This window comes from Tursiops truncatus, chromosome 2, assembly GCF_011762595.2.
Source record: "Tursiops truncatus isolate mTurTru1 chromosome 2, mTurTru1.mat.Y, whole genome shotgun sequence".
NCBI lineage: Eukaryota > Metazoa > Chordata > Mammalia > Artiodactyla > Delphinidae > Tursiops > Tursiops truncatus.
In genome coordinates, this window is record NC_047035.1 from 111,246,290 (window position 1) to 111,270,481 (window position 24,192).

Genomic DNA, 24,192 nt, shown 5'->3' on the forward strand with positions numbered 1-24,192 from the left:
CCTGTCAAGTGCTTTCCTCAGGCATAGGGAATGGTGAACAGAAGTGGAGAAGTTGGTCTGACCATTGACTTCAGTGAGGTCAAAGTTGAGGGATGTTCTTAAGTAAGTTTATTTGCTCAGATGTTCTGTTTGTTTCTGAGCACACTGCCCTTGAATCACTGTTTAGGGAAGGTGCCACTCTTCGTGAGAAAGGGTGTAAAAGCCTGTGTTGTGTATCTGGGGAGATATGGGAGAACTGTTGGCCCAACCATGAGTATGAATGAAGTTGCTCTGTGCATCCCTGCTTGTAATGGAGGTCATTTATTTACTCACAGTGTGTAAGATGAGACTTTGGGGCTTTTTCTTTCTTTTTTCAGACGACAAGTAGATCCAGAGTTTGCAGATATGATAAATGTACAAGAATTTTGCAAAGCAGAAGAGGTTGATGAAGATAGTGTCTACGGTGTATTTGTCTCTTATATTGAAATATATAATAATTACATATATGACCTATTGGAAGAGGTGCCATTTGATCCCATAAAGCCTAAGTAAGTAGTGGAGAGAGTCCCTTAGCTGCTTAACCTTGGTGAAGTCACTTCACATCAGTGAGGTTTAGTTTCCTCAGCTATAAATGGGGATAAAGCTTACTTTTGTTTTCAAAATGAAATATAACTCATATGTCATGCAGTTGGTGCTTGGTGAATAGTCCTGTATATTAACTAGATATGTAGCTGTATTAGGAAAACCACTGGGTTAAGGCATCTAAGGAGAATATTCAGCTTAGACTTTACTTTTGAAAAACTCTTGGCCCTGGGCTGTACTTTTTTTTTTTAACATCTTTATTGGAGTATAATTGTTTTACACTGTTGTGTTAGTTTTTGCTGTATAACGAAGTGAATCAGCTATATGTATACATATGTCCCCATATCCCTTCCCTCTTGCGTCTCCTTCCCACCCTCCCTATTCCACCCCTCTAGGTGGTCACAAAGCACTGAGCTGATCTCCCGGCGCTATGCAGCTGCTTCCCACTATCTATTTTACATTTGGTAGTGTATGTATGTCAGTGCAACTCTCTTACTTCATCCCATCTTACACTTCCCCCTCCCCATGTCCTCAAGTCCATTCTCTACGTCTGCGTCTTTATTCCTGCCCTGCCCCTAGGTTCTTCAGAACGATTTTTTTTTTTTCAGATTCCATATATATGTGTTAGCATACAGTATTTGTTTTTCTCTTTCTGACTTACTTCACTTTGTATGACAGACTCTATGTCCATTCACCTCACTACAAATAACTCAACTTCGTTTCTTTTTATGGTTGAGTAATATTCTACTGTATATATGTGGGCCCTGGGCTGTATTTTGACAAGGACTTTAATTGTATAAAGAAGTGTCCCTGTTGATGTGCCCTGGGGCTACCTTTAAGAACCTGACACTTAATGTTGGGAGTTTGTAGCCTCTAATCTGTGTTCTGGTGATCCCCACAGAATGGAGCCTAAAGCTGTTGTCTGCACAACTAATAGTCACAGACCTTCCATCACTGACCAATAAGAAGTGACATCTGTATTGTCATTCCACCAGAGTTAAAAGACTATTACTTAGATTTCCTTGGGTCTTGCCCTGCTGAGACTGAAGAGCAATTACAGTCTGGCCTCACAAACTACATTTGTGCCAGAGCTGACTCTGGTATCTTGTTCCTTGATGGTTTTGTTCTTAAGCTAAATGCTTATCTTCAATGCTGTCTTTGTCAGGGCCTCTCAAGACAAATAATATGAAGACCTGTGTTGTATTACTTAACTTTTGTGTATATGACTCAGTGAATATTAGTGGAGGAACAGCTAGATTTGGAAAACCATTAGACTGAGAACAGGTGTCTGTATACCCACTTTTATTTATTTATTATTATTATTTTTTTTGCTGTACGTGGGCCTCTCAGTGTTGTGGCCTCTCCCGTTGCGGAGCACAGGCTCCAGACACTCAGGCTCAGCGGCCATGGCTCGCGGGCCCAGCCGCTCCGCGGCATGTGGGATCTTCCCAGACCGGGGCAAGAACCTGTGTCCCCTGCATCGGCAGGCGGACTCTCAACCACTGCGCCACCAGGGAAGCCCCCCCACTTTTATTTATATTAAACAATTTATAGACTAATTACTTTCCCATTTGTTTCAAAGTATCAGTTGTATGTACCCATTTTCCTAAACTTTTGTGATGTCATTCACTGCTACCAATCACTTTCATGTCTGCACATGTGCCAAGTTTCTGTTTGATTTGTTCCAAATGAGATTGTTTTCTAAGAAGCCTCTCTTGGTTTTGTTATGTAAGTGAAGACTGACAAATGTGACTATGCCTTGTAACCTTCGGGTAACTCCTTGAATGAACTCACAGGGTGCTTACTTGGCAGTGAATTCAGATTTTATTTGTTAGGGTGGTGATTAACCTGCTTTTTTGAGCTGGTTTAAGGTTTAGTTTTTAATACAATGAAGAAATATTAGAAGCAGAGGATTTTTAAGATACGACTCATCGTGACTGTCAGATACTCTGGACTGAACGTGTTGCTGTGACATGGCTGCTATAGAAACAGTAACTTCTACCTTATTCCTTTGGTAGGTGGAATAGTTGCAGCGTGCCCATGAGGAACACAGATTTTGTGTATGTGATGGTGCTCTTTTCTTAAGGAGAAGGGTGCAGTTATACTAGTGGTTGGCATCTGTGGCATGTTTGCATGTAGGTGGTTTTTCATTGGTACTGGGCCGGCTGCTACTTCTAAGCCCCTCCTTGGTCCCTGAGAAATCTGCCATTTGCTGAATAATGGTGGCTGGTAAATGTTTCTACCCCCACCATTCACAAGACTGAGGCCAAACAGGCAGCACCTTTCCCATCCTCATCCTACCTTAGACTAAAACTTGACCAGCCACTTTGAAAGGATTGCCACTCCTGGTATATACCAAACTCCTTCTGAATTTGTTTTTTGTTGACACTGAAGTCAGAACCAGCTCTATCTGTTGATCTTTTAAAATTAAGAAAATGCTAGATTTTGATGCTTAACCTGTGCATGTGATGGTGCTATACTACTACTTTGATCTCTAATTGTTTAGTAAGTGTTGTTTCATGTGCTTTGTTAGAACAAATTAGAGCAAAGCTTTTAAAACAAAATAGATTCCTGTTATCCTGTTATGTAACTAATCTTTTTACTATATATCCTTATTCTTATCCAAGTGTAATATGCTTCTGGAGTCTTGCTTAGGCTTATTCCCATTATAAGAATGGATGTCATGTTGCCTGACATTTTAGTCCTTAAGTTGCAATATCAGTATCTCATAATATAGAAAACTAATGTTTTTTCTTTCCCATAGACCTCCACAATCTAAGTTGCTTCGCGAAGATAAGAACCATAACATGTATGTTGCAGGATGTACAGAAGTAGAAGTGAAATCTACTGAGGAGGCTTTTGAAGTTTTCTGGAGAGGTTAGAAGCAGAGCTAGAATTACAGATATATACAGTGATAAATATAATCCTGAAAGCTGCTACTCTAATTTGACAATACTTTTTGGTTTGGTAGAAAGTATGTACACTGAAATGACTCAGAGATTTGATCAATGATTTCTCTGTCACTGTAGGCCAGAAAAAGCGACGAATTGCTAACACACATTTGAATCGTGAGTCCAGCCGTTCCCATAGCGTGTTCAACATTAAATTAGTTCAGGCTCCCTTGGATGCGGATGGAGACAATGTCTTACAGGTAAAGATTTAACGTGTGGAGTGTGTTCTTGTTCTGAATCCTTAATTTTGGGAATCAGAGGTAAATCATGGAGGTTTCATTACACTGAATATTGCTCTAGAATTAATATATGTGTAGGTGATGACATTTAAAAAAAATGTTCCATTAATTAGATAGTATAGTTTTGGGAAACTGGCTATTAAATCTTAGAACCTGGAATTTTGTGAAAAAGGTTTACAAATCTTTTTAAATATCTAATAGAGGAGGTAAAACAATGAATCATAACATGTATTTTATTTTATCTCTGAAGACTCATTTTGTATGTAGAACTTCAGTTAATGGTGTTTAAATGTCAGCAGTTAACTCTCCAGGCTCGGTAGAGTTCAGGAGTAGCCAATTCTAGATTGTCCTTCTCTCGGCTGATAGGCCAGTAGGGCCCCCCATCTGCTGATCACTCTTTACTGCTGGGCCTGTCATGCTACAAGGCTTATATCAATTAGTAACAGCATTTGAGCCTGAACATATAAATCATTTAATAACTTTAAGCTATTAAAATGTAATTCCATTCAAAACATATCGTGGAATTGTGGTATATCACGAAGGTTTTCAGATGGCAGGAGTAGATAGTACAGCATGGTACTAAAGACCACCAGGATTTGAATTCTGATTCCCAGGCATTTACTAGCTTGTCTCACCTAATTGTAATAAACTCCTTGTAATGCTGTGAGGGTTAAAGGAGGTGAGGCATGTAAAGTTTTATAGTCCATTGCCTGGCTTACAGTCAGCACTTGATAAATGTTAGCTAGAAAATCCTTTTAAGTCAAGTCTCTATGCACTTGCTTTCCATTGAATCACATCTAATGTTATAGTATCAGTTATGTATCTCTTGACTTTCATTTCTTATAAGTTATTAGAGTATTATGAAATTATTAGACTGTAAAATTATCAAATATCTCATTATACAAATATTTAGCCTTGCTGTAGGCTCACTGTTTAGCAGACATTTATTGAGCTCCTGCTGAGTGCTAGGCACTGTGCAGGTGCTGGAGATGAAGTGGTTAAAAGGTAGAATTCCTGTTCTTGTGGAGCTCACAGTATAACGTAGAAGACCAGACAATGGGCAAGTAATGTCTTGAGGATATTTATCATATGCTTGTAGCAAACTCTTCCCCCAAAACATGTATCCTTCACCCCTACTATACGTTTTGTATTGTGCAAACATTGTATTCATAAGACTTGATTTGATTTGAATATATTTAAAGAACATTGTAAACTAGTTATAACTTATGTTACTGGCATTATAATCTTCCCTTCAGGAAAAAGAACAAATCACCATTAGCCAGTTGTCCTTGGTAGATCTTGCTGGAAGTGAAAGAACTAACCGGACAAAAGCAGAAGGGAACAGGTTACGTGAAGCTGGTGAGCAAAACATAGCACTTACTTATTGCTACAACTTTCAGAAACTTGCCATGCCCGTTTATCGTCACTTATTGATAGGTGGTTTATGCATAACTGTCTTCAATTTGACTAAAAATGTAGAGGCTAAGTGACCAGTGCTTTTTCTTTAGTTATGCTGGTTTGGTATTGATCTGTTACAACACATTGATTTCTTTAAGAATGAGGAAAAGTGAGTAAAATAAATATAAAATAGGTTATACTCATATTAAAAGTGTCTATTATATCTATGGCTGGCGTGTCAGTACTGGGTCCATGAAATTAAGTGATTGAATAGTTACTCCAACATTCAAAGTGGTAAAAATCGGCTTATGGAGATAGGAAAAATCTTTGAATACAAGAGCCTTTGAATACAAAAGCCAGTTGAGAGGAAATCTGTGTGCGTGTTTTTCTTTTAATCTTTCACTTAGTACAGCCGTTCATGTTATGTTTTATGTTAATACCATTTATGGAGCACCTACTGTGTTACAGGAGTTGAACACAGATATAAAGGATGACACCCTGCCCTAGAGAGCCCATCTAGTGCAAGAGAGTGTCTCAGTATATGAAGGAGGTGAGCACGAGGTGCTGTGGGAGTACAGAGCAGGACTGCTCCATCCATTCTGGGGCTGTGTGTGAGAGGGGGGCTTTGGGGAAGAATGTGTGGAGTTGACACTTAAATTGAGGCGTGAGCTCTCTGAAGAAGAATAGAATTAAAGGCATCATTCCTGAGAGAACATGGCAGGGTCAAGGTAGCTGGAGTGTAGGGTGTGGGTTGGTGAGCCGTCACCACTGAGGCAGAAGGGCAAGGCAAAGTCATTAAGACCCTTGACTATCATATTAGAAAGTCTGAATTTTTTCTTGAAGGAATAATGGTGACTACCAGTTATTAAGGGACTAGTGTGTGTCATAGTATCTACTATACGTGGGCTTGATTTCTTGATTGTGACTTTTCAGGATTGTATCGTACCCAGTTTTCAGATTGGAAGAGGTTAAGTAATTTTCCCAAGGTTAGAGCCTGGTTCAAACCCAGGTTGGTTGAACTTTCAAAACTTGTTATCTTTCTGCTGTTACACAGTCAATGAAGGATTAGTTTTAGAAAGACCATTTCCCCAGTGTAGCAGATTAATTTACCAGAGGCAAGTCTAGAGAGATGAAAAGCAGTCAGGAGCCTTTTGCATAATTCAGATGAGCAATCGTGTCATCTGGAGGCAAAGGTCAGCCAAAACTAAGAGCTGGTTCAGAAGTAGGCCCATCTGGATGTGGAGAGGAAGGAAGAGAAGAGGGTAAATCAAGGAAGATCTTGATTGAGGAGAAGTAGCTTGAGGTGCAGGTATGGGCAGTTAAGAGTTTTGTGTTGGATATATCAATTTATTCAAGTGTAGGTGCCTAGTAATTGGATGCAGAGAGGTACATGGATTTGGAAGAGAGATTTGACTTGAGGTTTATAGGTTTAGGTTTTGCCAATAAAAGCATGAATTAAGCAATGGGGAAGATAAGATTATCCATGGAAAACCAAGAGGAACAAACTGAGGGCAGGGCCTTGGACAACAAATCCTTGAGATGATTAATCTAGAGAGACTGGGAAGGAGAGAGTGGAGGAGTAGCTAGGTGACTTGAGGGAGTATGGAATGACTAAAAACTCTCTCTCTGTCTCTCTCTCTCTGTCTCTCTCTCTCTGTCTCTCTGTCTCTCTCTCTGTCTCTCTCTGTCTCTCTCTGTCTCTGTCTCTCTGTCTCTCTCTCTCTCTGTCTCTCTCTGTCTCTCTCTCTGTCTCTCTCTCTGTCTCTCTCTCTGTCTCTCTCTCTCTGTCTCTGTCTTTCTCTGTCTTTCTCTCTCTGTCTCTCTGTCTCTCCCTCTCTCCCTCTCTCCCTCTCTCCCTCTCTCCCTCTCTCCCTCTCTCCCTCTCTCCCTCTCTCCCTCTCTCCCTCTCTCTACGTCTTTATAAGAAGACACAGCATCCGGAATCCAGATCACAAGAGAAAGGATTAACCTTGATGGGAAAAGAGGTTTAGCTGGATTGGGAGGAAAGTAGAAACCTGAGGGTTCTGATGCTTTGGGGGTAAAAACAGAAAGCACTACCAGTGTTGATAAGGATGGGGAATAGGTGTGACATGGTTAGGGAGTGAGAGCTAGAAGAGGAGGAGATTGTGCCTGGGGCACAGTTTAGCCTCAGGTTTCTAGAGGTGCTGCAGTTCTGAGTGACAAGGTTCAGGGTGTGGTTGCAGTGGTAAAGAGAGAAAGGTCTACTGGACTTGAGGGGGCTGGGGCCCTCTGATGGCAGGTCAGAGTGACCTTCCTCTTAGATCCTGAAGTTGACCCAGGAGCTGGCATGTATGGGGAACATTTATTTGAAGGCAGCAGTAAGGAACTGAGAAAATGTTGCTGGCCTCCCTCTACTCACCATCCTTATAAAATGTCAGGCTTTAGAAAACAAACAACTTTATTCACAAGACTACAGGGCTGCAGGGGAAGCACCACCCTTCTGGGAAATAAAAGTAAGGTTGCAGGGCTTTGCCATGGGATGGGGTAAAGCTTGTGGACACCAATCAGAATGATATTTTAGAATGTGTAACATAAAATACAGGACTAAAAAGGAAACCAATTAGACTGAAATGTGTTTTTTAAAGTATTCTTAAAACCTTTGTCATATAGTAATTTATGTGCTTTATTAAAAGCCTTAAATCCCATCAGCATGTCTAATAACTGCATAATTTCAGAGTATCTTGAGATCAACAATAAACCATAGTGTTATAAAGGTACCTGTGACTTCTACTGATTAAAACTCACAGGTGCTGCTACTACCACCACTGTAGGTTTCTGGCCTACATTCAAATGAAAGAAATGGCTAAATTTCAGAGATCAGTGGAAATAGATGTAATTTATTTCCCATCCATGCATGCAGACTCCCTGGAGTGTACCCATGGACAACACGGACCCCAGGTTAGGAACCCCTGGCATTAGGGAAAGGGGTGAATGGATCATTCTGTGAGAGGCCTGAGCATGAGGGAAGTCTGTTAACAGGAATATCGATTTTGCAGACACAATGGAAGAAAAGGAGGAAGGGCAGTGGGAGTTGGGGTCAAGAAAAATAAAGCATGCATCATGGAATATCACGGAGGTGCAGATGAGCTCTGTGGGCTTTTCTGTTATTTATTTTTGGATGTGTTGGGTCTTCATTGCTGCGCGTGGGTTTTCTCTAGTTGTGGCTCGTGGGCTCTAGAGCGCAGGCTCAGTAGTTGTGGCGCGTGGGCTTAGTTGTTCCACGGCATGTGGGATCTTCCCGGACCAGGGCTCGAACCCGTGTCCCCTGCATTGGCAGAGGGATTCTTAACCACTGCACCACCAGGGAAGCCCAAGCTCTGTGTTTTGAGAGGCAGCTAAGAATGAAAGCATGGTGGAGTCAGCTGACCTTAAGGTTTCAGGATGAAAAAATTCTCAGGTACTTCTGGGGTCTATGCAGGTGAGGTCTCCTGTATTGTTGGCTTGATAGATCTGTCAGACTTGCCTTGACTGAGAAATTCAAACGAGTGGCCAGGACTAACAAGTATGCTGCCTAAGAAACCCTTGTTTAGATATTGAGGGAACAGATTCAGTTGGCTCTTAAGATACTTGACTGGTAGAGACAGGAGCTCCTCCTGGTGCAGGGGAGACTTCAGTGTCCGGATGGAGCCAACTGTAGCCTGAAATGGTCATGCTTTAGAGAAAAGATTTTATTATGAGGATATTAAACATCTGTATCTAATATACTCTTTCACATCACAGTATTTAAGATTTGGAAGAAACTTTATGGGTCGTGAAGCATAATGCTGCATTCAGTGGAGAGTCTTTATGATAGAGCCCCTGAAGGACGGTACTCACCCTCTCCCGCAACACACTGCCAGATATGGACAGCTCTTTAAGCTGAGCCACTAAAATCTGTCATTTGTAATTTCCATCTTATAGTTCTATGAAGTAGGGATTTCATAGGCAAACAGACCACACTCTAGCTACTCAATTGTTGTCTTCAAATGTCTTCTGTGTACATTTTTCTGTCAGGTAACATTAATCAGTCACTAATGACGCTAAGAACGTGTATGGAGGTCCTGAGAGAGAATCAAACGTATGGAACTAACAAGGTAAGCAGCAGCCTTTGGACATTTGTATAGTTTTGTTTGTGTGCATTTTCTGCCTTATGTATTTGGATTTGAATATATTTATAGATGGTTCCATATCGAGATTCAAAGTTAACCCATCTGTTCAAGAACTACTTTGATGGGGAAGGGAAAGTACGTCTGATCGTGTGTGTGAATCCAAAGGCCGAAGATTATGAAGAAAGCTTGGTAATTTTAATGCCTTTATAAAGTCTGACTTTCTATAAAGAAAACAACCATTTGGATGTGAAGAATAACATTTTGAACATTTTTTAAACTGATACAGAACCATTAGTTACAGAAGTGAACTAATGACCAATCTATTACCGTTTCATTTACTAATTTCTTTAGAAAGACTTGGATATGCTTATTTGTTTAAAAAAACAAACCCCATTTATTTTGTATCTTAGCAAGTCATGAGATTTGCAGAAGTGACCCAAGAAGTTGAAGTAGCAAGACCAACAGACAAGGCAATAAGTGGTTTAACGCCGGGAAGGCGATACAGAAACCAGGCCCGGGGAGGTCCTGTTGGAGATGGTATGAGCTGCTGTTATGTCATCTGCCCACTGATGAGTCTGCCTGTCTCTCTCTTTTTAAAAAAATCTGTTTCACATAAGAAAACTGTTTACTTCCTTTCCCCTCAAAAAGCAAGTGCAAAAAAATATCTGAACCAAAGTATAAGTGACATTTATTATATACCTTTTTTTTCCCATTTTTCCTTCTTTATTATAACATTTTTAAGGACGTATTATGACAGCCCAACAAGGTACAATGTTGACTGGGGATCTTATCACAGTGTTAAAACTTGTTTGAGTAACTTTTTTTCCTGTGTAACTAACTTTTTATTTTTAATAACTCAATACAGAACTGCTGGTTTCAGAAGTGGTTTTGCAGAGTTTTCCACCTTTGCCATCCTGCGAAATTTTGGATATCAATGACGAGCAGACTCTTCCCAGGCTGATTGAAGCACTAGAGAAACGACATCACCTACGACAAATGATGATTGATGAGTTTCACAAACAGTGTAAGTGCAAAACTGCAGTCATTTTAACACCAGAAATTTGCAGGGAATTAAGTTCTTTGTTCGGATAGAATCTTCAAGGAAGGGTTATTTTGTCTCTGAACTTAGTAGTCCCCAAGGCATCATTTTATATTCCAAGGAAGTAAAACAAAAGAGAAAAGTGGGTATGAATTTCTCCCTTTCAAAAATCAACAGTGATGATCAAAGGGATAAGTTACTTTTTAGTTCCTACTAGTTACTTATTTGCAAGGCATTTAACATGTATTACATTATAATAACTATCTTTGAGAAAATCACCTAATCCTTTATTTCTAGTTTCCATCCGCAAAATGGGGATTGCCATTGCTCCTACCTCAGAGGGTGCTGTAAGGATAAATGAGATAATGTATGAAAATCATGTAGGACAGGAACAGCTTGGTACATAGTAAGTGCTCAGTGAATGTACTTACACTTATCATCTTCATAAGAAAAATGTGAGATAAGTGGTATTTAAATCCCCATTTTGAAATGAGGACATGTGCTCAGAAAAAATAACTTGCCCACATCACATAGAAGTTGATTTCATTGGTTATTTCTGAATCGGAGTAAACTTGACCTGCATGCTCTTGTTTCAGCTATTACTTTTAAAGCTTTGTTGCAAGAATTTGACAATGCTGTTTTAAATAAAGAAAACTACATTCAAGGAAAACTAAGTGAAAAACAAAAGGTGATCTCAGGACAGAAATCGGAAATTGAACGACTGGAAAAGAAAAACAAAACTTTAGAATACAAGGTTGGCTTTGGCATTACAATGGGTGTGCATTTAGCACTGGGCTCTGACTTAGCCGTTTTTCTACACTGGCCTGCAGCTGCTGCTTACTGGGAGTGATCATTTGGTTATTTACTAATCTTCATCCCATCCCCAAAAAGAGGAAATATGAGTGAAAAGCATAAAAGGGGTAATACACTCTTTAGCAATCGAAGAGAATGTTCTACGGTTTAGCTTTGATGATAGCTTGCTTTTTGATTTACTACTGTGTAATGTTTGTTCTCTCATTTACTGAGGATCACTTAGGGGGTACACATTCATTCTAGAGAGAAGCTTATCTCAACCAATATATTCTGAAAGTAGCCTAAAAATTAAATTGTAAGCCTTAATTTTCAGGAAAAGTAATTTCCACATGAAATCAGTTATAACTTCATCTTTCAGTGAGGAACTTGTTTAAAAGTTCTCATTTCTAGGAATGGAGGTGGGAATCCAGATGAAGTTTTAGAAGAAAATGCTTTCTCCATGATTTTTCTTTCCGTAACTATGCTTGCATAAGAAGATTATGAGAGAGATTATTTTAAAGCTACTTGAAATGTTTACATACCAAATGCTGAACATAATGGTCTACTTTCCCAGGTTGAGATTTTAGAGAAAACAACGACTATCTATGAAGAAGATAAGCGCAATCTGCAACAGGAGCTGGAAACCCAGAATCAGAAACTTCAGCAACAGTTCTCTGACAAGCGCAGACTAGAAGCCAGGCTGCAAGGCATGGTGACAGAAACAACCATGAAGTGGGAGAAAGAATGTGTGAGTGTCATTCATACAGTGCTCATGTCAGGGATGATTCATCTCTAACGGTAGCCTTCTGAATCACTTGTACTTGGGGTAGGGTTTTAGTGGTGGTGGCCACAGCAGCCCCTATTCAGTTCCTCTTCCTTCCTCTGCCCTTACAAGTCACAACAAATTAATAAGCATTATGAAGAACTGGAGAACTGTCATCTTTAGGAAGTAAAGCGTTCAGGTAAACTAGTGCACTGGTTTGCTATAACTGAATTAGAATATCTATTGCCATACATAACCTTCAGGAGCGTCGAGTGGCAGCCAAACAGCTGGAGATGCAAAATAAACTCTGGGTGAAAGATGAAAAACTGAAACAACTGAAGGCTATCGTTATTGAACCCAAAACTGAACGGCCAGAGAGACCCTCTCGGGAGCGCGATCGAGAAAAAGCTACTCGAAGATCTGTTTCTCCATCACCAGTACCGGTAAGTTATTTGTAGTTGTGTAGTAACTTGGTAGTACTAGAGAAGGTTTGTTCAGATTAGGTGACTATTTCTGTGAGAATCAATTTTTTGTTTTATATTATTGCATTTCTCAAATTTCTATTTATAAATATTTTCAAATTTAGTATAAACACAAATTTAGTATAAAAACTAGTAATTTAGTACAAAAATTATGTCTGCCTGTGCTAATATTAAAGTAATGAATTGTTTCCCTTTTTCAAGTCTTGCTCATTAATTTCTCTTCAATTTTTTTAGCCTTCTAGTAACTGTATTGCTCAGATTTCCAACGGCCAGCAACTCATGAGCCAGCCACAGCTACATAGGTGCTCTAACTCTTGCAGCAGCATTTCTGTAGCTTCCTGTATTTCGGAATGGGAGCAGAAAATTCCTTCGTACAACACACCTCTCAATGTCACATCTATTGCAAGGCGTAGGCAGCAGGAGCCAGGACAAAGTAAAACTTGTATCGTGTCAGACAGAAGGCGAGGGATGTACTGGACTGAAGGCAGGGAGGTGGTTCCTTCACTCAGAAATGAGATAGAAATAGAAGAGGATCACTGCAGCAGGGTTAGTGCCAGTATTATTTTAAAGCATTGTAGCAATAGATTTTAATCTTCTGTGTTTTTTTTAACTAACTTGGTTCAGAAAGTTCAATGGAAAGATGGGTGAGTGCTAATATAAACAAGGTCTAATTTTTCTGTTAGTTTGGAAGATCAAATCACCCTGAGATTGAGGCCTAGCTCTTCATCTGAAAAGGCCTAAACTAAACCCATTTGGCACAGAAATACTGCCTCCAGCTCAGTGAAAGCCGGTCCGTGGGGCACATCACAGAGTCACCTGTGCTTTTCAGCTGCGTAAACTGATGAGCATCCAGAGTCAGTGACTGAGTGTCTTAGAGCACGTCTTTCTGATTTGGGTTTCTCTTCCCCAAATTAGACTTTTTGCTGTTTTCGAACTTTTCACTTTTAAAATTGCTTTCCCAGACTTTTATTTTGAAACACAGATTTGTAAATATTTTTTTTCTTGAACCTTTGACAGTAAGCCATAGGCTTCGTGTCCTACATAACCACAATCTTCATCACACCTAAGAAAGCGTTAACCCTGAAAAGTACCTTCTAACTTACAGTTCATGTTTACATTTCCCCAGTTGTCCCAATAATGGCTTTTCTTTTTTCAAACCTTGGTCCTATCAAGGTGAATACATTATATGTGGTTATTATCTCTCTTTAATCTCTTTCAATATAAAATAGTCCCTCCTCCCCTTTTTTGATTTTCATGACATTGACTATTTGAAGAGCCCAGGCCAGCTGTTTTATAACTGCTGAAGGAAGGTTTCCATCTCCAATACATTGCTTTTAATCTCAAGGCCTTCATTTCAATTTACAAGGGCTCTGCCTCATTCAAGGGTGTTTAAACAAATTCACGTCTATATTTTCTTCTTAAGGATTAAGGTAAAGTTTTCCTTTGAATCTGAGTAAGTGGACAAAGTTAATATTGTGAATTTACATTTAGTAAAATTTTAATATATCTCTTTAAGAATTTTTCTTCTAATGGCCTGCATTCCTGATTATTAAGGGATGATGATGAATTACAAGGTATTTACCAAGGCAACGGATAATTCTAAAGTCGCTTAAGTTCTTTACTTTGCAGATTTTGCTTTAAACCTTTTTAGGGAGCAAATCATGGTGGCTGGTCTTTCTGATCAACTCTAATAAATCCCCCTTATTTCATGCAAGTCTATAGACTGAAAACTCTTCAAGGCCTGCTTATGCCTGGTCAACATTATCTAATTTGGCTATGAGACATTTAAGAGGATTTACTAGAGGTCCTTTAACTTCATTTGAAATCAAAATCTCTTTAGAAGTGCAGCAGAGAAAAGTTTAGGCTAGTATCTATGCATCTAGGTTTGTTGGTCAAAAATTAGGTCAGGCGGACTGAATTTATAATATTTCATTGAGGAAAAAATTTAAAATATCATTGATCTCATAAACGATAGTAGAATGTAAGGACTGTCATCTTTCCAAAGCTTGTTTCAGAATGTATTTATTGCTAAGTATGTTTGAGAAATCTGTCACCTTTGCTAAATGGTAGGACATGAGAGCCACATTCTTCCTTTTCAACATTAAGCTATTTTAAGAATGGGAAGTTTCCTGCTTGTTGTGAGGTTTGGGCAACCAGAGTGGCAAACTCTATTGCCCATGTTTTAGTATCATGATTCGTCACTAGTGCTTCATTTGTTTCTTGTACAGGGAAAAACACTTAAGTTCTCCCGCATACGCATTTTAAATTAGATGTTCATACTTGACCAGCTTTGAAGGATTCGGGCTGTGGTAGACTGCTGCATTTCCTTTCAGTTTTGTAAACAGAAAGATGTTTGCAAAGTTACAAAGAAACTATTAACTATGTTCTGTATGTGATTTTTTTTCCCCCTTAGGCTGAATGTGCTAAATTTAACTGTCCTAAAGTTATATAACATTTTACTGGAAGCATCTAGTTTTTTATTGTATGATAGAGGCTGATTGGACAGTATATTCTTTATCTAGTTCTTGGAACCTTTATGAAACGTTTGGGGGAAAAAAGTTGGTATGTTTTAGCCATTATTGCTTTTGAACTTTTCAAAAAGTTCTGTTTTGAGATTTTTAATAGTACTCAGAAGTATTTTATTTACATTCTTTTAATCATTTTATACACAAGGTTGTCATTATACCTATGTCCCTTTAGCATTCTGTAGTCTACAGCTCCATCAGCTTTGGGGAGGGTTCTGGTTTGTAATAGGAGTATTTTCTCTTTTGTTTAGAGGCTTATGATATATTTAGGGCTTCTGCTGGTCTTTCTGAAGCTTTTAACATGGTCCTGGACCTAACAGATTACCCCACAATAGCAGGCACAAATACTGGTTTTTGATTAAGAATGCAAAATGAATTACTTGTCCTGAATACCACCTATGCAGGAAAGACTAGCGGCATTACCAGAACTTTTCCTTCCATGCTTTGTTGAAAGGGAAGCTCCCTAGTAGAATATATAATACATATACACAAGCTGGTGTTAAAAGATGTTCGTTGGTTTTGTTTAAATACAAAGAGAACATTTAAATTGTTTGAGTAATGTTTAGCTTTTGAAAAGGTTCATGCATTTGTTTTGATATTGTCACCAACTAATGTAGCCCAAACTGCTGCACTTCTAATAGCACCCTTAAGTTAATTCTGGGTTATGCTTGTTTCTTGATTCCTCTTTCAACCTGATCAGAATGTAGCACCAGTTCGTCTGCGACACAGACGATCACGCTCTGCGGGAGACAGATGGGTAGCTCATAAGCCTGCCTCTAACCTGCAAACTGAGACAGTCATGCAGCCACAGGTCCCTCACGCCATCACTGTATCTGTTGCAAATGAAAAGGCACTAGCTAAGTGTGAGAAGTACATGCTGACCCACCAGGAACTAGCCTCCGATGGGGAGATTGAAACTAAGCTAATTAAGGTAAAACACTTACACAAGAGAAGGAAATATTAAAAAGCTTAACAAAAAACCATTTACTCTTCCTCTGTGTCAACAGGAACTTAAATGGGTATTTGATAAAAACCTCTGTTTGTTAGAAAACTAAAGTAACTACTTAGATTACGAATCTGCTGAATTGGAACTAAATCTGCAACTTTCTGTCAAATGAGGCTTAGAGTCTCAGGTTTGTTAGAGGAGCTCCAGATGTATTATGTACTTTTAATTAATATGTGTTTTGTTTTAACCCCTACTTAAGAAGTAAACCAAACAAAGAACTCTTACCTTTGACTGTACTGTCACTTGAGGGAATTCCCTGGCAGTCCTTGGTTAGGACTCTGCGCTTTCACAGCCGAGGGCCCGAGTTCGATCCCTGGACCAGGAACTAAGATCCCACAAGCTGTACAGTGCGGCAAAACAAAAACAAAAACAACTGTACTGTTATTTGAATATGAGAGGAGGGCTACATCCAGAGAAGAAAGTATATCGCCTTCTAACATTTAGAAATTTCTGACAGATTTCTTGATCTCTAGTGTAGTTTTTAAATTATAGGTTGAATAAAAAGGAATGTTATTTTCTGCAATTAAGAATGCTACTAATTATATTACATTGGACTTCTTTTGTTTAGTGAGAGATATGTACACAAATCTTTAAAGTATTTTAACGGTACAGACCCAGCAGTCCAAGCACCATCTGGTTTTGTGGATGGGAGTTTCCATAAAACAGTAGAGTCTTAAATTTAATTTGAAATATATATATATATGTATGTTTACCCTTTGGATGTATAAAAAGTGTAATGGTGACCTTTTCTCTTGGCTGTAGGGTGATGTTTATAAAACAAGGGGTGGTGGACAATCCGTCCAGTTTACTGAAATTGAGACTTTGAAACAAGAATCACCAACTGGGTGAGTGAGCATCAGATTCCTTTCTTTAGAGGGCTGTCATTGTCTCAGCTGCTCATTCTTGAGGGCTGTCATTGTCTTAGCTGCTCGTTCTTGAGGAACAGACTAGCTGTAAAATGTATCAGTTCTCTGAAGGAGTATATATGGTATTTCCCTATTTCTAATATATTTCCTATTCTCAGATACAAAAAATAACTGTTGCATTGTGTTTTCCCTTTTTCTGTAGTCGAAAACGAAGATCTTCCACAATAGCACCTGCCCAACCAGATGGAACAGAGTCTGAATGGACCGACGTAGAAACAAGGGTAGGAGTAAACAGTATTTGCTAGGGATGTCATATTTTGAGGCCTACAGCTGTAGCTTTTCATGCTCTTTGAAACAAACAACTAAGGGCTGACCCCACACGGCCAGTGCAGCCTGTAGGCCTGTCCCCAGCACCTCTGAGAAGGTATTTGTATTTCTGCTCTGGTTTTACTAGAGCTCTTCAGCTCAAAGCCCGTTTTTAGTGTAGAGGGATAGGGCCCAAGAATCAAGTCAGAGAGCATCACCCTAGAATAACAAGAATGCCCATCAAACTGATGGGAATCTTCTCAGGAGAAGAGCTTCCCTGTGGAACTGTTATTCTGGGAAGGTGGGGGTCAGCTGGCCAAGCTCTAGCCTTTGCCACTTTCTTCTTCCTGATAGAAAATGAGATTTACCTGGATGACCTCTAAAGACCCTCCCACCTCACAATTTTTGTGGCACATCAAATAAATTTCAAGTACCTGATTGGTATTTTAACATACGTATCTGTGCTGGACTAGAAAGCAGTGTTGATTTCACCTTGGTTGAATCTATCTAATAGACTGCAGAGAGGAGCTGATCTTTCCTCTCTGGTTTTTCTCTCAGTGTTCTGTGGCTGTAGAGATGAGAGCAGGGTCTCAGCTGGGGCCTGGGTATCAGCACCACGCACAACCCAAGTGAGTACTGAGGGGCCTGGGTATCAGCACTACGCACACCCAAGTGAGTACTGACCACGTGCGGCCTTTCTCTGTGTCTTCCCTCCCCACCACCCCTTCTCCCTACCAACCACTTTTTGTTTTTTTTAGAGGACCTATGGTTTTTGTTTGCCCGTTGGAATATCTGGGCCCTACTGGCAGACTACGCTAGGCAGTAGCAGTGCTGAGAACCCGGGGGCGGGGGGTGCTGAATAAGAGCAATTAGAGCTGTAAGAACATTTGCCCTTGTTCCTATTTTTGCCTGTGCTCATCAAATTTTCAGAGGCTGAACTGAGATCCACCTATAAGGAGGGGAGGCTGGAGTCAGGGATGGCAGCTCCTCCTGTAATTCATTCTTTCCTAATTCCCCTCTTATTACAGCAAAAAGTGTTCGCTAAAATAAAACGGAATGGCAGAATTTATGGCCCCTTTTTCTCCCCATATTAATCAAACCTGCTGCTTTTCAAATATCTACCTATACAGGTCCATGTGTCCATTTTTGACACACGTATTCCTTAGGCAGTTTGGAAAATCAGTGCAACGGGATAAAGATGGAAAGTTCTGTTTTTTAAATTTAATACTAGATAAGCATATTTTATAAGTTATTTGCTTTCTTAGAAGGACTTTTAACTCTTCCCATGATAAAACAGGAATTCTCTCAAAGCCCTCCTAGAGATTCATTGCAAAATTCAGCACTAAATGCTGGTTTTCATTTTTAGGCGCAAGAAGCCATGAATTGACAGTCCCAATAACAAAAGAACATTTTCATTAGTGTTGGTGATTTCTCCAAAGCAATGCCAGAAGGAGTCTTCTGAATGAATCATCTTATAGAACTCCAGCTTTGTTGAATACCACAGAGCTCAGATATGTCATCATACACTGGCCTACATAAAGATTCCCCTATGGCTCCAAAGATATCTGGGATTCTACAAACTTTTTATATTATACACCTTGCCATATTTAATATTAATAACAGAGAAAGACACCTTTCTCATGCCGTATGAACTTTTTTATAATGCTATTTTTTGTATATTTCTTGTATACTTATAAACTAATTCATGCATGTATTTGTCTTGGCTGATTAAGAAAGAATATATCTAGATCACGCTCTGCTTTTTATTGTGACTTTTCTACTTCCTGTCTGAATATTTAAGGGTTTATAAACAAAACAAATGCTGCTATTGATTAGCTGCAAGAATGCACTTTAGACATATATTTGACAATTCAAACTTTCAAAATAAAGATGTCAGAGACTGGCCAATACTAAAACCATTTTAGGAAGGTGTTCTGAATTTTGTATATATGTACTTTCTGACATTTAGATATACCAAAAGAACTGAAATAAAAAGCACTAAACTACAAGGTTGTGTGATAGTAATTTAACACTTAGTCCCAGAACCTAGCATTGTGCCTTGCTGGCACGTTTGTGGGATGAATTAAAAGAAAGCACTAGAAATTTCCCTCACCACGTTGAGGATACTTGTTTCAGCATGCAAAGGAACAGCTTCAAAAGGGGCTATTTCCTCTGTTGAAACCAGGAATATTCTCCCAGCCCACTGGGTGTACTGCAGCCCCTGGGCAATCCTTTACACACCGACTGTGTTTGATTTGGAATCTTCCTTTTACTTCATTCAACTTAGGCTTTCAAGACCAGCACTCAGTCTCCAGGTATGAAAATTTAAAATTATTGATATACCCAACTCACATGCATAGATATAAAGTAGAGGAGCAAGTGATGGCAGCATCATGGCAGTGTGAGTTGCAAATAAAAGAGGGGAAAAAAAAGGAACAACTAATGGGTCATTCATAACTGAACAAAAGTATCTCTGTACATTACACCAGAACATCCAAAAGATTTCTACTGATAAGCGCTTCGGAATGGATGGAGCTTGGAGAGGTCTGCAGATCCAAGGGAGCTGCTCAGCCCCACTCGCTGTGGGCGCGGTGGGAAGCTAGACTGGGAGTGCAGCAGCGGGTGGACAGGAGGTCCAGCCAGCCCGACAGAGAACCTGGCACACTGGGGAGCGGGACGGAGACCAGTTTGGAGGCAGAAAATGAGCAGGAGCACACTGGGCGTCCACTGCCGGGGACAGCAGCCACCTCCCTCACAGAGGTCTCTAAGGGACTGCCTGGCTGGTCACAGCTGGAGGAACCTCTTTCTCTCCAGCAGCACGATTTCCTCAGGAGCGACCTCCCTGACTAGTGGAAGTGGAAAGAGGGAGACAAGAACAAAGGGCACTGGAGTATCTCACTCCCTGCCATCTGTTGGCCTCATATTTCGGCAGGAGGTCCATGCGTGGCCCTCTGGGGGCTCCCCGCAGTGGAGGATCTCCCTGCCAGGCTGTGGGCAACCACAGGTGCTGAGCCCACACTTGCCCACTCTGCTGCCAGCTTTTTCACAGGCACTCCCTAGCACAGCCCCAGAGCCAGCTCAGGTAGAGAAACCGAAAACTTGAGCTATGGTGCCACCTTCTGGAGAATAAAAGCAAGGTTTCTAATTGCCAGTGTTGAACAAAGTAAGCAACTAATAAAAGAAAAATGTGTGCTACTTCAAACTCAATGGCAGGGGCACATTTTACCAAGCACTACGAAAAATCACAGTGATATGGTATCACAATGAGAAAAACAATAATTCTCCAGCAACTGAACCCAAAGGCACAGAATACTGTGATCTGATAAAGAATTAAAAACAGGTCCTGCACCAGCGGGAGGGAGCTGTGAAGGAGGAAAAGTGTCCACACACTAGGAAGCCCCTTAGCGGGCGGAGACTGCGGGTGGCAGAGGGGGAGCTTCGGGTCCGCGGAGGAGAGCACAGCAACAGGGGTGCGGAGAGCAAAGCGGAGAGATTCCAGCGCAGAGGACCGGGGCGACCGGCACTCACCAGCCCTAGAGGCTTGTCTGCTCACCCGCCGGGGCGGGCGGGGCTGGGAGCTGAGGCGGGAGAGGACTGAGGTTGGCGGCGGGCGTTAGTGCACCACGGCTAGCCGGGAGGGAGTCCGAGGAAAAGTCTGTACCTGCCAAAGAGGCAAGAGACTTTTTCTTCCCTCTTTGTTTCCTGGTGCACGAGGAGAGGGGATTAAGAACGCTGCTTAAGAGAGCTCCAGAGACAGGCGCGAGCCGCGGCTAAAAGTGCGGAGCCCAGAGACAGACATGAGACGCTAAGGCCGCTGCTGCCGCCACCAAGAAGCCTGTGTGCGAACACAGGTCACTATCCACACCCCCTTCCGGGGAGCCTGTGCAGCCCGCCACTGCCAGGGTCCCGGGATCCAGGGACAACTCCCCCGGGAGAGTGCACGGTGTGCCTCGGGCTGGGGCAACATCACGCTGGCCTCTGCCGCCGCAGGCCTGTCCCTCACTCCGTGACCCTCCCTAACCCCCGGCCTGAGTGAGCCAGAGCCTCCGAATCAGCGGCTCCTTTAACCCCGTCCTGTCTGAGCAAAGAACAGACGCCCTCCGGCAACCTACACGCACAGGCGGGGCCAAATCCATAGCTGAGCCCCTGGGAGCTGTGAGAACAAAGAAGAGAAAGGGAAATCTCTTCCAGCAGCCTCAGAAGCAGCGGATTAAAGCTCCACAATCAACTTGATGTACCCTGCATCTGTGGAATACATGAATAGACAACGAAACATCCCAAATTAAGGAGCCCTGTGGATGAAAGGCTCTTGGTGCTGCAACCAGGAGTTAGTGCTGTGCCTCTGAGGTGGGAGAGCCAACTTCAGGACACTGGTCCACAAGAGGCCTCCCAGCTGCACATAATATCTAACGGCAAAAATCCCAGAGATCTCCATCTCAACGCCAGCACCCAGCTTCACTCAACGACCAGCAAGCTACAGTGCTGGACATCCTATGCCAAACAACTAGCAAGACAGGAACACAACCCCACCCATTAGCAGAGAGGCTGCCCAAAATCATAGTAAGTCTACAGACACCCCAAAACACACCACCAGATGTGGACCCGCCCACCAGAAAGACAAGATCCAGCCTCATCCACCAGAACACAGGCACTAGTCCCCTCCACCAGGAAGCCTACACAACCCACTGAACCAATCTTAGCCACTGGGGACAGACACAAAAAACAACAGGAACTACGAACCTTCAGCCTGCAAAAAGGAGACCCCAAACACAGTAAGATAAGCAAAATGAGAAGACAGAGAAACACACAGCAGATGAAGGAGCAAGATAAACACCCACCAAACCTAACAAATGAAGAGGAAATAGGCAGTCTACCTGAAAAAGATTTCAGAAAAATGATAGTAAAGATGATCCAAAATCTTGGAAATAGAATAGACAAAATGCAAGAAACATTTAATAAGGATATAGAAGAACTAAAGATGAAACAAGCAATGATGAACAACACAATAAATGAAATTAAAAATACTCTAGATGGGATCAATAGCAGAATAACTGAGGCAGAAGAACGGATAAGTGACCTGGAAGATAAAATAGTGGAAATAACTACTGCAGAGCAGAATAAAGAAAAAAGAATGAAAAGAACTGAGGACAGTCTCAGAGACCTCTGGGACAACATTAAACGCACCAACATTCGAATTATAGGGGTTCCAGAAGAAGAAGAGAAAAAGAAAGGGACTGAGAAAATATTTGAAGAGATTATAGTTGAAAACTTCCCTAATATGGGAAAGGAAATAGTTAATCAAGTCCAGAAAGCACAGAGAGTCCCATACAGGATAAATCCAAGGAGAAATACGCCAAGACACATATTAATCAAACTGTCAAAAATTAAATACAAAGAAAACATATTAAAAGCAGCAAGGGAAAAACAACAAATAACACACAAGGGAATCCCCATAAGGTTAACAGCTGATCTTTCAGCAGAAACTCTGCAAGCCAGAAGGGAGTGGCAGGACATATTGAAAGTGTTGAAGGAGAAAAACCTGCAACCAAGATTACTCTACCCAGCAAGGATCTCATTCAGATTTGATGGAGAAATTAAAACCTTTACAGACAAGCAAAAGCTGAGAGAGTTCAGCACCACCAAACCAGCTCTACAACAACTGCTAAAGGAACTTCTCTAGGCAAGAAACACAAAAGAAGGAAAAGACCTACAATAACGAACCCAAAACAATTAAGAAAATGGGAATGGGAACACACATATCGATAATTACCTTAAATGTAAATGGACTAAATGCTCCCACCAAAAGACACAGATTGGCTGAATGGATACAAAAACAAGACGCATATATTTGCTGTCTACTAGAGACCCACTTCAGACCTAGAGACACATACAGACTGAAAGTAAGGGGATGGAAAAAGGTATTTCATGCAAATGGAAACCAAAAGAAAGCTGGAGTAGCAATTCTCATATTAGACAAAATAGACTTTAAAAACAAAGACTATTAGAAGAGACAAAGAAGACACTACATAATGATCAAGGGATTGATCCAAGAAGAAGATGTAACAATTGTAAATATTTATGCACCCAACATAGGAGCACCTCAACATAAGGCAAATACTGACAGCCATAAAAGGGGAAATCGACAGTAACACATTCATAGTAGGGGACTTTAAAACCCCACTTTCACCAATGGACAGATCATCCAAAATGAAAATAAATAAGGAAACACAAGCTTTAAAAGATACATTAAACACGATGGACTTAATTGATATTTATAGGACATTCCATCCAAAAACAACAGAATACACATTTTTCTCAAGTGCTCATGGAACATTCTCCAGGATAGATCATATCTTGGGTGACAAATCAAGCCTTGGTAAATTTAAGAAAATTGAAATTGTATCAAGTATCTTTTCCGACCACAACGCTATGAGACTAGATATCAATTAGAGGAAAAGATCTGTAAAAAATACAAACACATGGAAGCTAAACAATACACTACTTAATAACGAAGTGATCACTGAAGAAATCAAAGAGGAAATCAAAAAATACCTAGAAACAAATGACAATGAAAACACAACGACCCAAAACCTATGGGATGGAGCAAAAGCAGTTCTAAGAGGGAAGTTTATAGCAATACAATCCTACTTTAAGAAACAGGAAACATCTCGAATAAACAACCTAACCTTGCACCTAAAGCAATTAGAGAAAGAAGAACAAAAAAACCCCAAAGTTAGCAGAAGGAAAGAAATCATAAAAATCAGATCAGATATAAATGAAAAAGAAATGAAGGAAACGATAGCAAAGATCAATAAAACTAAAAGCTGGTTCTTTGAAAGGATAAACAAAATTGATAAACCATTAGCCAGACTCATCAAGAAAAAAAGGGAGAAGACTCAAATCAATAGAATTAGAAATGAAAAAGGAGAAGTAACAACTGACACTGCAGAAATACAAAAGATCATGAGAGATTACTACAAGCAACTTTATGCCAATAAAATGGACAACCTGGAAGAAATGGACAAATTCTTAGAAAGGCACAACCTGCCAAGACTGAATCAGGAAGAAATAGAAAATATGAACAGACCAATCACAAGCACTGAAATTGAAACTGTGATTAAAATTCTTCCAACAAGCAAAAGCCCAGGACCAGAT

At 40.5% G+C, this 24,192-nt stretch overlaps 1 protein-coding gene and 1 long non-coding RNA gene across 8 annotated transcripts in view; one reads left to right on the forward strand and one right to left on the reverse strand.

The window, feature by feature from the left end:
- The window catches only part of KIF23 (kinesin family member 23), a 31,032-nt gene extending 12,235 nt beyond the window's left edge, over positions 1-18,797 (forward strand). Inside the window, exons 7-24 of one of the 7 annotated variants that reach the window (XM_033851901.2) lie at positions 357-527; positions 2,580-2,621; positions 3,326-3,438; positions 3,591-3,712; positions 5,008-5,110; positions 9,164-9,243; positions 9,328-9,447; positions 9,669-9,795; positions 10,124-10,282; positions 10,894-11,051; positions 11,664-11,837; positions 12,116-12,295; positions 12,569-12,880; positions 15,560-15,790; positions 16,628-16,710; positions 16,934-17,012; positions 17,596-17,709; positions 18,404-18,797. In XM_033851901.2, coding sequence (XP_033707792.1) covers positions 357-527; positions 2,580-2,621; positions 3,326-3,438; positions 3,591-3,712; positions 5,008-5,110; positions 9,164-9,243; positions 9,328-9,447; positions 9,669-9,795; positions 10,124-10,282; positions 10,894-11,051; positions 11,664-11,837; positions 12,116-12,295; positions 12,569-12,880; positions 15,560-15,790; positions 16,628-16,710; positions 16,934-17,012; positions 17,596-17,670 — 2,329 coding nt within the window. In that variant the 3' untranslated portion in view covers positions 17,671-17,709; positions 18,404-18,797. The remainder of the gene's footprint in view (positions 1-356; positions 528-2,579; positions 2,622-3,325; positions 3,439-3,590; positions 3,713-5,007; positions 5,111-9,163; positions 9,244-9,327; positions 9,448-9,668; positions 9,796-10,123; positions 10,283-10,893; positions 11,052-11,663; positions 11,838-12,115; positions 12,296-12,568; positions 12,881-15,559; positions 15,791-16,627; positions 16,711-16,933; positions 17,013-17,595; positions 17,710-18,403) is intronic. The other 6 variants (XM_019948968.3, XM_033851903.2, XM_073801178.1 and 3 more) reach the window with 6 other exon arrangements.
- Positions 9,930-24,192, reverse strand: part of LOC109552376 (uncharacterized) — a 59,755-nt gene continuing 45,492 nt past the window's right edge. Inside the window, exons 2-3 of the long non-coding RNA XR_004525226.2 lie at positions 16,091-16,205; positions 9,930-10,245 (exon numbers count right to left, since the gene is read on the reverse strand). This is a non-coding gene — a long non-coding RNA (uncharacterized lncRNA). The remainder of the gene's footprint in view (positions 10,246-16,090; positions 16,206-24,192) is intronic.